Source organism: Onychostruthus taczanowskii, unplaced genomic scaffold (genome assembly GCF_017590055.1).
Source record: "Onychostruthus taczanowskii isolate IOZ18803 unplaced genomic scaffold, ASM1759005v1 scaffold30, whole genome shotgun sequence".
Taxonomy (NCBI): Eukaryota; Metazoa; Chordata; class Aves; order Passeriformes; family Passeridae; genus Onychostruthus; species Onychostruthus taczanowskii.
The window spans coordinates 2,917,327-2,932,681 of record NW_024500350.1 but is presented as its reverse complement, the minus strand read 5'-3'; the positions used below and the strand labels follow the sequence as shown (position 1 = coordinate 2,932,681).

Genomic DNA, 15,355 nt, shown 5'->3' with positions numbered 1-15,355 from the left:
TGAAAAAGTCCAGCATCTTCCTCTTCACAGACAAACCAGATCTGCCCCTTCTCCTTGGTCCTTTCTCCCCATTTACTGCAGCTCTCTCCGCTGCAGTCCCGACATCCTCAAGCCTTGCACAGGGCTGTTCCTGCCAGGGCAGAGGGATCCACAAGGGCACAGCCAGTTGTCTTGCTGGTCACTCTGCACACCCTGGGCCGTGTCCAGGGCCAGTGTTGCTTGCAGCCACATTAAACTGCTCCACAAAGGGCCATAATTTCCCAGTCTTCCTTCCAGCCTCCTGGCTGCTGCTGCTACCTGATACCTTCTCCAACTGTTCACAATTAAAACATGACCAAAGACTTGACTGCCTGGAGTGATACAGATTATCATCAGCAACAACAACAACAAAAAAAGGGAAATGCACCGTTGTTTTTCTTTTCAAAAGCTTTTAATAGGACACATTTGTTTTTGTCAGTTGTAAAGATTTACACTTGTTTTTTTCTTCTTTTTTTTTTCTTTAAAAAAAAAAGGATTAAATCCTTTTTCCAATTTTCAAATCCAAATGCAATTTTCCCCATGAGTACCACCTTTTGTTCCCCTGACCAAAAGACCTTGTTTTGGCCTATATACCTGATACAGTATAACAATATATTAACTATTAAATACAAAGTTCTGTCATATATACTAGATTGTATGGACATTGCTATGGTACTGCGCCTACTCTACTCACCTTGTGTAATAGTGTACATGGGTTATTATAACCAAAGGGGCAGAAAAGGGGAGACTGGGGCATAGCCTAATTTACAGTGGTAATGCTTTTGTTGTTTTTTTTCTTGTTTTTTTATTTTCTCCTTGAACACACCTAGTGCTGAGTGCAATCCACAAAAGTCAAAAACAGTGTTCTTTGCCCTCCTCCAAAATACCTACACTACAAACCTCTAACCAAGTTTTGAAAAATCACTTCTGTGTGCGAGGGGTTGCACGAATGGAATTTACATTTTTCCAGACATGTCTGCAATCTCTTTTCCCCCGTTGTGTCAGATTGGCAATAACAAAATATCCTCCTCCCATCTGCATACAGTAAATCCACAGTAGTAAAGTGCTGGTGTGCTTGAATGAGCTGGAGAGCCATGCAACTACTTCACCATGGACAGGGGCTGAGCTTTGGGGAGAGGGGGGGTGCTTTAGGTGGGAACAGTCCTTGGACAGTAATAGCACTGCAATATCATAGAACTTCAGCTTAGCTGCTGACTCCTGAACACAATCTGGCTGCAGGCTATGAAACTAACGCTCTATTGTTGTAACAGAGCAGGCCTGGCTCCAGGTTTATGAAAAGAAACTTGAAGATAGGAGCTGCTTCTGTTGCCAAGATGATGTGCAGACTTTTAACAATTTCTCTATAGATTTCTACAAAAATATAAAAAATTCTATCAACATAACCATTCTACAGAATTCCTGTGGATTTTGTACATTTTGTTTAAAAAAGTCAAATTCTATAAAACCCCCCCGCAGGTATTTAAAATCATTTGAGTATAATTGCACGCGCTGCAGTACATTTGTATTTGTCTTTCAAAAGGGCATCTAGAAAAAACTTATCTGGTTTAGAAAACAATCTATTTTACATGTATTTCTTTTCCTGAAAGCATCATCATCGAGTATCTTTTATTGGCTAGTCTTTACTGAATATTCATGTATGACGTAAACTTTTTTGTTACTTCCACAAACCTTGTCAGTAGGCAAAACCCCAGGCATTAAAATAGAAGAGCCTTTAGGCTTTCTGTTACATTTGGAGTTGAACATTTGGATTAACGTCACATCACTGTTTTATGCCATGATTTCAAGCTAAAATGTTCAGTGGGTTTTTTGTAAGGATGGATCTGAAAAGTAGCATCATTCCAGCTATGTGAACACAATCCTAATCATTGAGGAACCAGGGATGCCAATTTTAGTGGCCTAGCTAGTTTCTCAAGCTATTTAGCACATGTAAAAGGAAAAGCTAGGCTCACTATGGGAGTAAAAACAAAAAGGGATTAAGAATATTTCTCAGGCTTAATGCACTGTAATTTTATTATTTCCTTAAATATCATCGGGGGAAGAACTGATGAAAGGTTTGTTTGAAATCATTGCTTTAGACAGGCTTAACTCTGGATGTGGGCTGGCATATCAAAGAGAGCGGGCTCCACATGGGCCTGTGGTGAAGAGGGGAAGAATGTCCCAGCCAAGAATGAATCTAACTGCACTAAATAGTAGAGAATGTTAATCCACCTCCTTCAAATACACTGATTGCCTGACTTCCTGCTGAAAGCTCTTGCATTTCTCCTGGACATGTAAATCAGTAGGGATTGTTTATGGAGTAAATATCCTCGAGTGAAAATAAAGGAGCTTAGGACCTCACATAGGCTGTGGGGTACGAACAGCATCTTCTCCTTGTGTGTACATTTCAAGCTAATGCAGGTACACGTGGTGGAAACAGCCTAATTTCTGAATGGATAAAAAGCTGTACATCAGCATGGTGGAGTGATTTGCAAAGATTGGTAGTCCTCAAAAAATTACAAACTCCCCACTGACAGAATTAGCACAAATCCTCCTCCTGCCTGTGCTGGCACGATCTGTGGACTTGGTTTCAAGCCTGTGACTATTGGCACACTTCAAAGCATGCCTGCAGTCTAATTTAGCTTACATCTTAATGTGATTTCATGAAAGTGGAGTGGAGTTAATGTCTGGCTTCCATCAGTCATGAGGTGTCGAATGGGGCCAACTTCAAGTGGTTTTCAGGCTGTGCTGTCCAGTTTTACAGATTGCTTTTGGCAGAGGACGTTAGCACAGGAGTAAACAGGTAATTTTTGAGATGATTGATGTTATAAAGTAAGGACATGAATTCTGGGTTTATCCACTTTGTATCATCATATCGCTGATAGATTGGCTATTGATAGATTGGAAATGTGGCTATTGATAGATTGGAAATAAAATTGCAGTCGGGGCCATGTAAATTAGCAGTGATAGCAAAATACCTGGCTATTTTACGGAAAATCAGCAGTCCTTTCAGTACCTGCAGACTTTCTTCTGTGTAATCTGTAAAATAACTTGCAGAAGTGCCTTGATTCAGTAGAACATGAGCACATGATTTTAATTTTCAAAAATTACTTTAATATGATCAACCTCCAGGCATTCTAGGCGAGAGCTTAACTTTAGGCGTGTTCTTAAGCCTGTTGTTTTGCCATGTCTGCCCGATTTCACCCACTGCAAGTCTTAAACTTGATCTCATTCTCCTTTCCACAGAGAGCAGAGAGGAGGAGCTCCACTAAAAACAGAGGGATGAGGGAGGTTTAAAACTCAGCAAAATAAGAAGTCCATCCTGGAGACACTGCAAAAACATCTTGCAAGTGACCACAGGCCTCAGTTGTCTGTTTCCTAGGAATGTATGAAAAATAACCATTGACATGATTTTGTGAGTTGCCAGTGGATTATCTCTAACATCCACTATGATCCTTTCGTAATTCAGTATATTGTACTGTTGAATGGCTCTGCCTTCACCGTCTTCAGACATCAGCATGTTGGACCTTCCTGGGTCTGAGCACTTGCTTTCATACTCTGAATGTCAATTTTATGCAAGATTGGAATATTATGTTAAAAAATTGTGACTGCTTTTCTGTACTATGCAAACAATTGTTTTCCCAGAATATCATTGAAGTTCAAGGGAAAAAATAAATTACATTAAATAATCCTTATTTACTGCTGACTGTGGGATACATTTCCTCAGTAATGCACTAATTGGCTACATTTTGTGCTTTGCAAAACAAAATGAAACCCAAACAAACAAACAAAAAAAAACCCGAAAACCAAAACAAAAGAAAAAAAATAAGAAGGGATTAAATATATACTTTTTAGGTTAAAATATTCATAAAAACCAACTTTATCTCAGAAATATTCCGAAATACATAAAATAGAAGAAAATTAAATGAGTCTTTAGTCACAAAATGTACTACATCCCGTGATACTAGATTCAATTAATTTAATAAAATATAATATACATATAGATTCTGCACATTGTATTGCTTTTACCTAAGCAGAACATATGCTTAAGTAAGCGTGATATAGGTTAATCACTCTTTTAACCAGCTGGTTCTTTAATCTTTCTTTGGAAATTTTTTACCCAGTGCCATTTTGGAATACAGAGTTTTTTAAAATTTTTTTTCTATTACATGAAAGGAAGAAGACATTTGGCACCAACAGAAAAGTAACTCAGGAGTCCATTTCCGTTTGATCAAAGGAAAAGCTAGGAAGTGTCAACAAGTCTTTCTTTGGGGTAGGAGATGTTGACATACTGTCTGGAAGCAGTGAATCTCCTATATCCATCGAATCCTTGGACTCACAGGATGGAGCACGCCTCCTCAAGCAAATGACTCCACTGGCAGGTGAGATGCTGTGGGGTCCCCTAGGTACCAAACTCTGCCCGTCAGGTGGATCTATAGATATACAGGGAGGGCTCAGTTTCTTCTTCTGCCGCGTACCTTGCAAGCATTCCATTTCACTGACCACCTGACTTATAAAGCCAGAAGAGCTGGACGTGGAATGGTGCTGAGGGCTATTTTCTATGGAACAAATTTCTATTGAATGTCTCCTTTGATCATCTAACCAAGAGGGCGGTTTTTTTAGCAGACCCTGGGTGTCTGCACTGTGGTATTTCTTCAGGTCCTTCAGTATCGCGTTGCCGGTATTGCCCACGTTCCTCTTAGGTGTGAGAGGCTGACCCTCCGAACAGGCACTCGAGGCTGTGCAAGTTTCTGAAGTGAAAGGCTCTGAGGAGCTGTTTATTTCAGATACTTCTTGGTCCATTGAATCTTCAGGGGTCTCCTGATACGAGTCTGCACAAGCACAGGATGCTGGTGCCTGCTTTGAAATATTATACTGATTGTGGGAATGCTGCTGCGTATGGACGCTCGCCCGACTCCAGGCAGCCAAGTCATTCACTTCTGAGGGCATCAGAGCCACTGGTGACTCCTCCTTGGGCACAGTGGGAACATTTGGGTCAGAGAGTTCACTCACCTCGGTGTGGAGATTCTCCTTGCTATCCAGAGAGTCGTTCCTTATAGCCATCTGTATCAGCGCGCAGAGGGGTTGGGGACGAGAGAAGTTGCCAGGTGAGAGAGACAGACCAAACAAAGGTTAGTGCAGGCAAGGCACAGCATTTACAGGGCACTCAGCTCTGCTGAAATCCCTCAGCACAGACCCATTGACTCCTACAACAACCTGTGTTGTGGCTTCTACCAGTTCCCATTGTCAGGGATCTGTGGTTTTGTCCCTGTGTGACAGCCATTCACTCTTTCTAAATGGTTGATCCTTAGCTTTCTCCTCTAAGGATGGAGGGCTGCAAAACCAGAATGCCCCCACCCAAACTTATTCCTGTTCTTGTTATGCAAAGGATGAAGGTCTACAGCAAAGCCCTCGATAATTTCAGCAGCCCAGGTGTGAGCAGGAGAGAAACATGTGCAAGTGAGCCTGTGTATTCCCTTCTCTAGCTCAGGTGATACTGAGGGCCTGGAATAGGATCCCCAGAGCCAGAAATACCACAGCAACCCTGCTGTGTGCCAGCATCAAGGCAACAGCCTGTCCCTGGCTTTGGTCCCTAGGCTGGAGCCACAACTCTGCACCATCTTATAGCAGGAGCTGGAAACACTGGAGTCCAAAGCTGGACTAATAATAATAATAATCCATAATTATTTAAATTAATTCTGATGCTTAAGTTCAGACTTCCTAAGGCACATTTTGCCTTGGTTGTCTGAAGCCTTACACAGCATCAGTGCCTGCTGGTAGAGGGAACCTTAGGCATGTTTTGAAGGCTTTACCTTTTCACTTGTCAAAAGGCTTTATAAATCAGCCACATTAACTGGCCATTAAAGGCAGAGTATCCATTTGACAAGACTTTGAAATGATCTTAAAGATAAAAATCTTCACAGGGAAATTTGTAAGAAATGTGTACACCTGATCCCAGTCCTTTAGAAGACTGTAAGGAGATGAAATTATGAAATTCCTCATGCTAAGGAATACTTTTGTGACAAATCACCCTAAAATGATCATACACTTTATATAAATATTGTCCCACAAGAATCATTTGAGCCAAATGATCTCTATTCAGCAAAGCTCTCATCAGCTGCAGCGTGTCCATGTGTACACAGAAACACCATAGTCTAATGCAGCATCTGCACGTTGCGCTCCCTTTGTCAGTGGGAGCAGCTCCAAGAATATTTAATATGGCAAACAATTTCATCCAGTGCTGGTGAATCCTTTCTAGTTAATTTCACAGCATAATGCTGGCAACTAATCAGTCAGGAGTGAAGTTATTCTGGTCTCCTCAGCACCAGTAGTTTTAATGAGTATTTGGGAGAAGAAATCATGTTCACATCCTGAAAAGAGACACAGACCACACGGAAGTTGAATACAGAAGCAAAAAGTAATTGTTGTCATTACTTTTGCTTGCACACCAACCTGTGTTGCACACCACGACCGTATTAGTCACCACCAGCTCTTTCTTTCTCTATGATACAGGCATCTGTGGTTGTTGTTAGTAGTAAAAGTACAAATGCTTTACTGGTTTTAATGGTTTGTTTGGAAAATAAAAGGACCCTCTGTCATCTCAGAGGGGTGTACACCTGTAGCAGCCACAGCTTGGTGTGGGCTACACCTTTGATACAGAGTCCTGGAACTACGAAATCAATATAGGTTTAATTTCAGGTAGAATTCCTCTGGAGAAAAGGCTTTGTGCCATGCACTGCAATCCTCAGCACGAATGTTTTCCCAAAGTATCCGATCCACTCATCTTCCTCTGCAAGTGCATCGCTAATTGTCAAACATTCCGGAGTCTAAACTGGAAGTTACTGTGGGGGCTGTGCTTGCTCTCCAGTACTCTGGAGGGAAAGGGAGGTTAAACACACAGGTTTTAATGCTCAGGGAAAGTGCAAGGACCGGGTATGTGATGGACAAGGTTTATCTATTATGGATTCAGGAGAGGAGAGGGCATGAGGGGAAAGAAAGGGAAGGGAAGGGAAAGGGAAAGGGAAAAATATATGTAAAGATAAGGATAAATGGGTACTGAAAACCAAACTGCTTTGCCAGTTTGGGCTATTTGATGTGCTAGTGAGATACCAGTGGTAGCAATAAGAAGGAGTGAAGTAGAGAGCACTTGAGCAAGCAGAAGTGCTGGGGCTGTAAAGGGAATTTTGCCTTTTAAAGGACCAAGTTTCCCACTGTCTAGATTGCAATTAACAGTAACAGCAGTATCACCAGAACAACCTCACTGCTCCCATTAGCCAGACGGGGAGCTCCTTGCTGCTCAGGAGCCTGCCCAAGGCAACCACTCATGGGTTTGCCCATGGACTGTATCTGCTCACTGCCACAAAACTCTCTGCTCTCTGACCTGTCACTCCACGAGCATGTTCATGTCACTGCATGAGCAGGGAGAGGGAGGAAAGGAGGGCAATAAATTGACTTAAACATATGAAAAGGTCTACAAAAAGAAGCCGTCAAAGATGTGAACAAAATTAGGCTGGAGAAGATGGCTAACATGGTAATTTATTCTGGCTAGATCGCTTCAAAAGGATGAGTCTGTTATTCATTAGAAAGCAAGAGAGAGTGGTTATGAACTGGAATCATGACATCAATTAGTTTCCCCATTAGTGGTGATTGGGATAGATGGCCAACCCCATGCAAATGAATACATGCAAGGAATTTCTTATGTCAATTTAGTATTACAGACTAATGTAATTGTTAACCTTGGTACTTCACATCCATTTTTAGAGCTTAATGAATCAACTGTCTAATTTGTCAATGTTGATTAAAAGATGAAAGAAATGGGAATATTTTTATACGGGAAAGAAATTGCTTTTGAAAAAATAGAACTGATCCCCTTTGTGTATGTAAAATCAGGCATGGAAATACTGAATAAAGCAGAGTTTTTGAATCAGATGTGCTTCTGGTCCCAGTCCAGCTGCACAATCATTGAAATATGCTTAAAAATGTAAGAGTGAAGCACAAGTTTAAGTATTTTACTAAAAAAAGATAAGTCTAACTTATGCTTCCAATCAACCAGACTGGAATCTTTGATTAGATCCCTTAGATCTTTGATTGAATCAGGACTTAAATCAATGCCAGGCAAAAACCAGAGATAAAACTGGCTGTAAAATAAAATATGTTCTGTTGTGCATAAAGTCAAACTTTTTAAAAGCTCACAGTTGATGAAAAAATATTTTAATTTTCAATTCTCACTGCAAAACCAGTATGTTTCTCATGATGGTTTTGCATATGAGATAACCAATTTCCATGAAATACTCCTCTTTTGGAAAACCAGAGGAGTCAGAGGAGGAGTGGCCTGGGATGGAGCCTGCAATCCTTGTGTCCTTTCAAGCACCAAAAAAATCACAGCAGTTAAGAATGAGTTCCTCAACCCCAACGAGACCCTGGGGAGCATTTGGCTTCATTTATGAAGAGGATTAAAAAAAAATAAAGTGCTAACAATGCGGAGAACATTTAGGCATGCTGCCAAAGGACATGATACTCATCATGCACATTCTTTGGAGACTCCTGGATGGCTTTCAGATCAAAAACCATCAACCATTTTGTTATTTCTGTAGGAGAATTACAGTTCTCTGGAGGTTTCTCTGTGAATCCCTCATTGAATTTAAAGCACGGTTCACCGGGAAATGCATCAATATAAAAGCCCAGCAGGTTTGTGATCATAACTCTGCTTACCTGTCTGCGGAGCAGCCTTTCAGCAGAAGGGGAGTGTGCCTGCTGGGAGACCTGGGGCTTGCTCTCCCCCACCAAATGGTCTTGAGCTCTGACATGGTGGAAGTGGTCCTTTGGGATTTGCAGGAGGGAGCTGGTGTCTGCCGGCTGCGACTGCACCGATGCCTTTGAACCTTGCAAGGGGGAGAAGAGGCAGAAATGGGACATGTTCATCCAAGGGTTTTGTCCCAACCTCAGTGACCTCCCAGGGAAAACTGCTCTGCTGCACCTTGGACCAGACAGGCACAGCGAAACCACTGAATTCAGCAACTGGCTCTCCAGAACTGGGGAAAAAAAAACCTCCCATCTACTAATAAATTACTCCAGCATTGTCTATTATTTCATTTTTCTTGGCATTTTCCCCTGATACAACTGGGACTAGCTCCTGTTGAGAAAAAAAGACAAGGAACTACGAGTTCATCTGAGCTGGCAATTCCTGCATCTCTGCTTTTAGGCCAATAAATACACAGGCAGTCTCACTTCTGAGCTCTGCAAACATCTGACTTTGAAGGGCTTTAGAAGGTGTCCCCATGCCCGAACCTGCATGGAGACCAGCTGCTGGGATCTCCAAAACAGCATGCACACACTGGAAAGGAAGTGAAAGGGAACAGCACCTGACAGCTCTCAAGGCTGGTTTTACACAGCCTCCCAGAAGGAAACATACTCTCCAGCCTCTTCCTGACCCTTCATAGTTGCTGGCTACTACTTCTAAAAGGTTTGAAACTCTGTGTGCTCCCCTCACACACAGGCTCAATATTTTTCAAAACAATTCATTTAATCTGGACCGCATCCCAGAGAATCTCATTTGTCCTGGAATCTTTCCCAGAGCAACAGCCCCATTACCAAGGAGTATTCAAACAAATGCCTCCTGCAAGTGCCAGTGTTTCTGACAACAAAACCTTCTCAGCTTGAAATATTATGGCTTGGTTGTGGTGATTTATTAGAGGCGCCTGGCACCTCTTGCTGTCTTCCCTGCACTCTATAATATTACAAACTGTAAACAGGTGGTGGTGACTTCCCCCACCCTGGAAAGCAGTGACATTGTAGGTGGAAGAGGACAGTAATACGTCAGAATCTGGGAACCTTACACTCCTCCCAGCACTCTGGCCTGCTTAAGATGATTGGAATTTCACCAGCAGGAGAAAAACACAAAAGGTTTAATTGCTTATTGTGGTTATAAGACATCAGCTTTACCTCTCCCAAGTATTTCTGCTACACCTCAGTGGAACAGTTCCTGTGGATTTAAAAGGGTGCAATGCCTGTCCCCAGAAAGCCAAGGCTGTCGGACAGGGCTATTCAGGTTCTCCAAATTGAAACTGGGAAGTGAAATTTTGACAAGAAGGGACTCATAAATTACCCAGTCCCTTGCTGATGTAGTTTTTGTTCAAGACAGTGCAAATACATCCCAACTGAGGGTCAGCAGTGAAGCACTGGAAATTCCCTCTGCAACAAACATGATTCTTTTGTGTCATCAGGAATTTCTTGACTGTTACAGAGACCCATAAATTCTAGCTCAGCTGAAAGTAAGGGGAGATTTGCTATTGCTTTCAATGGGATTTTAGCTGCACCATTAGCATTATGTGCAAACAGGTTATTCAAAACACCACTCTTGACCTTGGAAATTGTGTATCGTGGCAGAGATTTCTCACAACACCAGATTCATCTTCCTTCCTTGTGCCCACATATTTTTTTTGCTTCTGTTCAACAGTTGCTATTCATCCAAATTCTTATTACCATGCAAATTTCAACATCTTATATCTAAGCTGTTCAAATCTCCTACCATTGTGAACATTGCTGAAATTATGTTTTGCTTAGAGGCTTTCAAATGGCAATGCTTGTAAAAAGTTCCCTGTCTTATTGGTGACAAATTTCTAAAATGATGGCATGTACAGACAAATTAAAGGTGGCTCCATTCACTTCCCAGCACAGGTAACCCCTGGCAGGCAGAAGAACTGGGGACAAGCCCTGGGAGGCAGCTGCAAGCACAGGGACAGAGGTTCAGGCAGGGAGAGCCCTCCCTGTACCTAAAAATATCTCTGAATTTAGCTCCAAGATTTATATCCCAACAATGCACACTGGGAAGAGCAATTCCACACTCTCTAATTTTCCCATTCATCTCACACCAACATGTCTCTCTATTCAGCACATTTATGTTCATTTTACAGGCATTTAGAGACACCTTCTTCCCATCTTTCATACACCTTCCCAGACAGAGTTTCTGAACAGGTACTGCTGCAAAAAACAGACAGGAGGAAATATTTCTCTAAGTGAGATTTCTCCCCTGGGGCCCGGTGGGACAGACAGAGCCCAGGCTTAGGGAACCAAGCAGGAGCAGTGTTGAACCAGGCCATTGTCACATTGCCAGAAAATTCTGAGGAAAGGAGTTATCTTAAACAGGGCTTTGTAAATTGTGGCGGGTCTTTTCACAGCCATTCCACAGGTCTAAACACACGACTGGAAACCAGTGGCAATTTTCTCCTTCCTGCTGAAGAGCTTGGGAAACCACAACTGTTGCTCTGTTGGAAAATCCTGCTCTTGTCCCAGCTGAAGGACATGTACCTGACTGGGACTTGTGATGTGCCGGTTTCCTGTTGCCCAGGGCAGGGCAGGGGCTGGAGTAGGGCGGCTGGAACATGTAGCTGTCATTTGGCAAGGAGTGGGTGCGTCCCACCGAGGGCTTCCTCACGCTCAGCAGGTCCTTGCTGGGGGACAGGGTCAGCGTGTTGTCCTTGGAGCGAAGATCAGCCTGAGGGGAAGAAAAATGTGAGGAAGGCAGGCGTGGGAGGATGGGAAAGAGGAGAAGTACCCAGAAAGGCGGGCGACAGCTATTGCAACCAGGATGGCACGATGGGCATGCACAGGGTGCACGAATGGATCTATCGGGGAGCCATCCCCTTCGCTGGGGTTGTCAATCAACTCTCACACAATGGACCACAGAAACAGGAAGCCACAACGTAGGAATAAACCATGACTATTTCAGAGATATGCAAAGAAGGCATCATGCCTCAAGGCCAGCAAAGGTCATGTGCTTGGCAGAACTTTGACCCTCCCTAGGTGCCCTCATCAGCAAGGCAGGCTTTTGCAAAGGTGAGTAGTTTCCTCTTCTGACAATAAAAGAAAGAAAAACAAACAAAAGAACCCCAACCCAAATGCAAAAACTAGTTTATAAAAAGTATTTTCTGTTCTGGCTCACAGCACAATTTTATTGGATTTTCTTCTCACATAATGAATAACTAAACCTATTTTATTGAAAAGGATATCTAAACCTACTGCTTCAGGGTGAAAGCCATTCTCTAATTAGAAGGGATCTAATGCAAGCAAGGGTTATTGTATATATGTTGACTGTGGAATTTTTACAGCCAAAGAGACTCTTGGAATGGGCAGCCCCAGAGGCAATATTGAGTGGATTCACATCTGATTTCATAAGAAAATATCTCCATCCCAGAAATGTTCTTGGGTGTTATTGTCTTGGAGAGTATTCAAAAAATGGAAGCAAAGTCATCTTTCCAGTGTATTTCTAATGAAACAATTATTTAATTGTTAAAATGTCTCAAGTGAAAAACACAGGAGTAAGTTTATGCCACTGTAGTCTAGTACAGTATTTGGCTGATCATTCTTATGAGATCTTTAGATCTTTTTTTCTGAAAAATTTTCCCTTTACTCAGTGCATTATAGGTTTCCTGGAATCAAGACAGATTTTTTTTTTTTTATCCCAATTTTATCCTTCAGTCATTAAAACCAAAATTTCACGATGGCATTTATTTGCACAAGAAACAGGATGAGATTAAAAGGAATTTACAAAAAGAAAAAAAAAAAACGGAAAAAAAAAAAAAAAGAAGAAAAGACGCGGAAGAGAAAAAAGAAAAGGAGATCCCCGATGCAAATTTAATGAACAAAACAGGTCTGCACTGCCATGCAGCATTTGTTTCAGTCCTTGGGAAACTGCTTATTTGGATAGAGCTTGGACACAGACTGGATAAGGGAGACTGCAATCTCCTGATACAGCTAGGGGAAGGAGTGCAAAACCTGTGCTGGTAAAGCTGGGAGTTTGGATTTGGGAACCTCTCTGTCCCTCCCTGCCTTCCCCTTCTACCCACTGCATTCTGTTTTGTGTCATGCTACTGAGCTTAAAGCAGAAAAGGTGGCCTGAAACCTGAGATCTCAAACTCAGACCCATTTGAATCTGAACATGAGAACTTGGATTTGAGACCCCATCCAAATCCAACCTTCAATGAACCTTTAGGTTCATTGACAGGATCCAATATAGGTTATTTCCACTTTTGGATCATCTTGGGGAAAATCTCATGAGTGAAATTAATGAAAAACCTTTAAAATGGCTGCAAAATTATCTTCCCAGGTCAGGCTACAGAGCAGTGTGAGCACATGACTTTTTGGTTCAGTGGTACTTCAGAAAAACATGTTGTTTTGGCTTGACTGAAAATCAAATCCAAGTTTTCCTTGAACCAAAAAACCCACAAAAAACAAACCAGAAAACAAAACCAAAAACAATACAAAACCAAAACCCAAACCAACCAACCAACCAAACAAAAAAACTCCATCCAAATATTTTTCAACTAAAGCCACATCTAAATGAAGTGTAAAAATATTGCATTTAGAAGAGATTTCAATGAAAGCTTGCAGTTTTTCAGGGATTTGGGCAACTGTTGTGACCAAAAACTTTTTTGGTAGTGATAAAAACTCACAAAACCCTGTGTTCAATGCAGTTTTGCTTTTTTTTTGGAGAGGGGAGAAAAAACATCTTTCCTGGCTGTACTTTTGAGACTTTGCAGTGCTGTCAAACAAGGTTCTCTAATCTGATTCAAAACTAGGAGGGTTTCTCCTCTGTCCAACTCTCCATGCTAATTTTGAAACAGAAAGCCTCGTAAAAGAAGTAAAACAGAGTTTACAAAATCTTTTGCACAGGATGCCATGAAGCATGATGGGAAATATTGTCACGGTTTAAGAGATTTTTCTCAAATAAGTGCTAATTAGGATGACAGTAAACCAACTAATAAGAAAATTTATGAGCAACACAAACATCCAAAGGTAGGTACATGAACAACAACAAAGAAAACAAGAATGATTTAAAATTTTGGGAAAGGAGTTATGTCTGTTGTACAGCAGAAAAAAGCACTTGACTGCTACACAGCTAAAAATGTCTAATGTTTCAAAGAGGAGATGGTGAAGGCAGGGTTCAAAATACTGGTAATGTCAGTTAAAAAAAGCACTGAATAGTCAATATTTTTTTTCTTTTTCAGCATAGTGACTGCTATAAAGAATTTGCAAAACAAGTATCATCTTGGAGAGATCCCCATTTGATATTTGTAAAAGAAACAGTCTGGCACCCATCATGCAAAAAGCCTTGTGGTGCCTGTGTTCATAATGACAAAAATCTACTCCAAACTGAAGTGTTGGGGCTGACCCTTCAGCAGAGGACATGGGTCATTAGCTCATGGGTGTCTCTTCACACAACATCACTGATTTGTTTCAGATGGGGAGGAAATTTCAACCTTGATGCTTTCCAAAGCCTTTTTTTTTTTTTTTTTTTTTTTTTTTTTACTACTTATTTTACTTGTAGAAAACACATTGTTTATACATAAGACACCAAAAGAAAAATTGAAATAACCACTCATTCCTCGCAAGGAGCCAAGACTGTGGACAAGAGTGACAAAATCCAGGACCTAATGGCATTAAGGAGAGCATCCTGTTCAGGGAAGAGGTTGGTGCTGTTTGGGAAGGGGCTGGAACTGGAAATGCCATTAGGCAGGTGCAGAGAGATGGGAGCAGTATTTCGAACCCTGTAAACATCAGACTACACAGCGACCAGTGTATGTACATTGCTTTCCAGAGCATTAAGTAAGAGTGTGTTAATGTCATCAGGAAAAGAGTCATCCGTCAGAGCTAAGGACCAGGACTTTTCAGAGAGAATATCTGACGTCAGAGATAGAGCCTCCATCTCAGCTAGAGGGATCTAAAGGGAGAAATGATTAAACATAAGAAACCAGGACACAAATCTTTCGGAAAACAAAATTAAAAAAAAAAAAGAAAAAAAAAGTATCATAATCTAAATACTTCTAGAAACTAAAGCAATATCCCTGCAGTGGGGGAAACTACATCATACACATTGTTACCAGGGACAGAACATTAAAGAAATTAAATATAATGAAGAAATTTAAAAAGGAGTGGGACATTCATACTTTAGTGCTTACCAAGGTCTGGCAGGGGGTTTAAAACCATACACTAATGCTAGCATTGTATTTTGCTGTTCTTCTGTCTATATGAAGAAGCAAAAGTAACACTGCTCTAATAATAGTGAGATTAATTCTCTTGGCTGTGATCAAATACAAGAGGTTTCAAGATCTGATTTCTCTGAAGTTGTTCCCCCTCAATAACAATCCTGGTTTCTAAGATAAACTTGTTGAGTCTCCAAAGATTCCCCAACAACAAAACCATACTTTCAGGTGGGGTATGGAGTGTGCTTCTCCCTGTGCCCTAGGGAGGCTGCAGGGACCACACCACACACCCCCCCAAAAGGCAGGTGGGACCATAATTCACTTCCTCACGGATAAAAGGGCACAGAGAGAAACTTAAA

General features: G+C 41.5%; 1 protein-coding gene across 1 annotated transcript in view; it reads right to left on the bottom strand.

Annotated features, from left to right (window-relative positions):
* Positions 1–4,121: 4,121 nt before the first annotated feature.
* The window catches only part of CACNA1G (calcium voltage-gated channel subunit alpha1 G), a 142,628-nt gene continuing 131,394 nt past the window's right edge, over positions 4,122–15,355 (bottom strand). Inside the window, exons 34-37 of the mRNA XM_041409224.1 lie at positions 11,323–11,509; positions 8,728–8,897; positions 5,029–5,079; positions 4,122–4,872 (exon numbers count right to left, since the gene is read on the bottom strand). Coding sequence (XP_041265158.1) covers positions 4,225–4,872; positions 5,029–5,079; positions 8,728–8,897; positions 11,323–11,509 — 1,056 coding nt within the window. The 3' untranslated portion in view covers positions 4,122–4,224. The remainder of the gene's footprint in view (positions 4,873–5,028; positions 5,080–8,727; positions 8,898–11,322; positions 11,510–15,355) is intronic.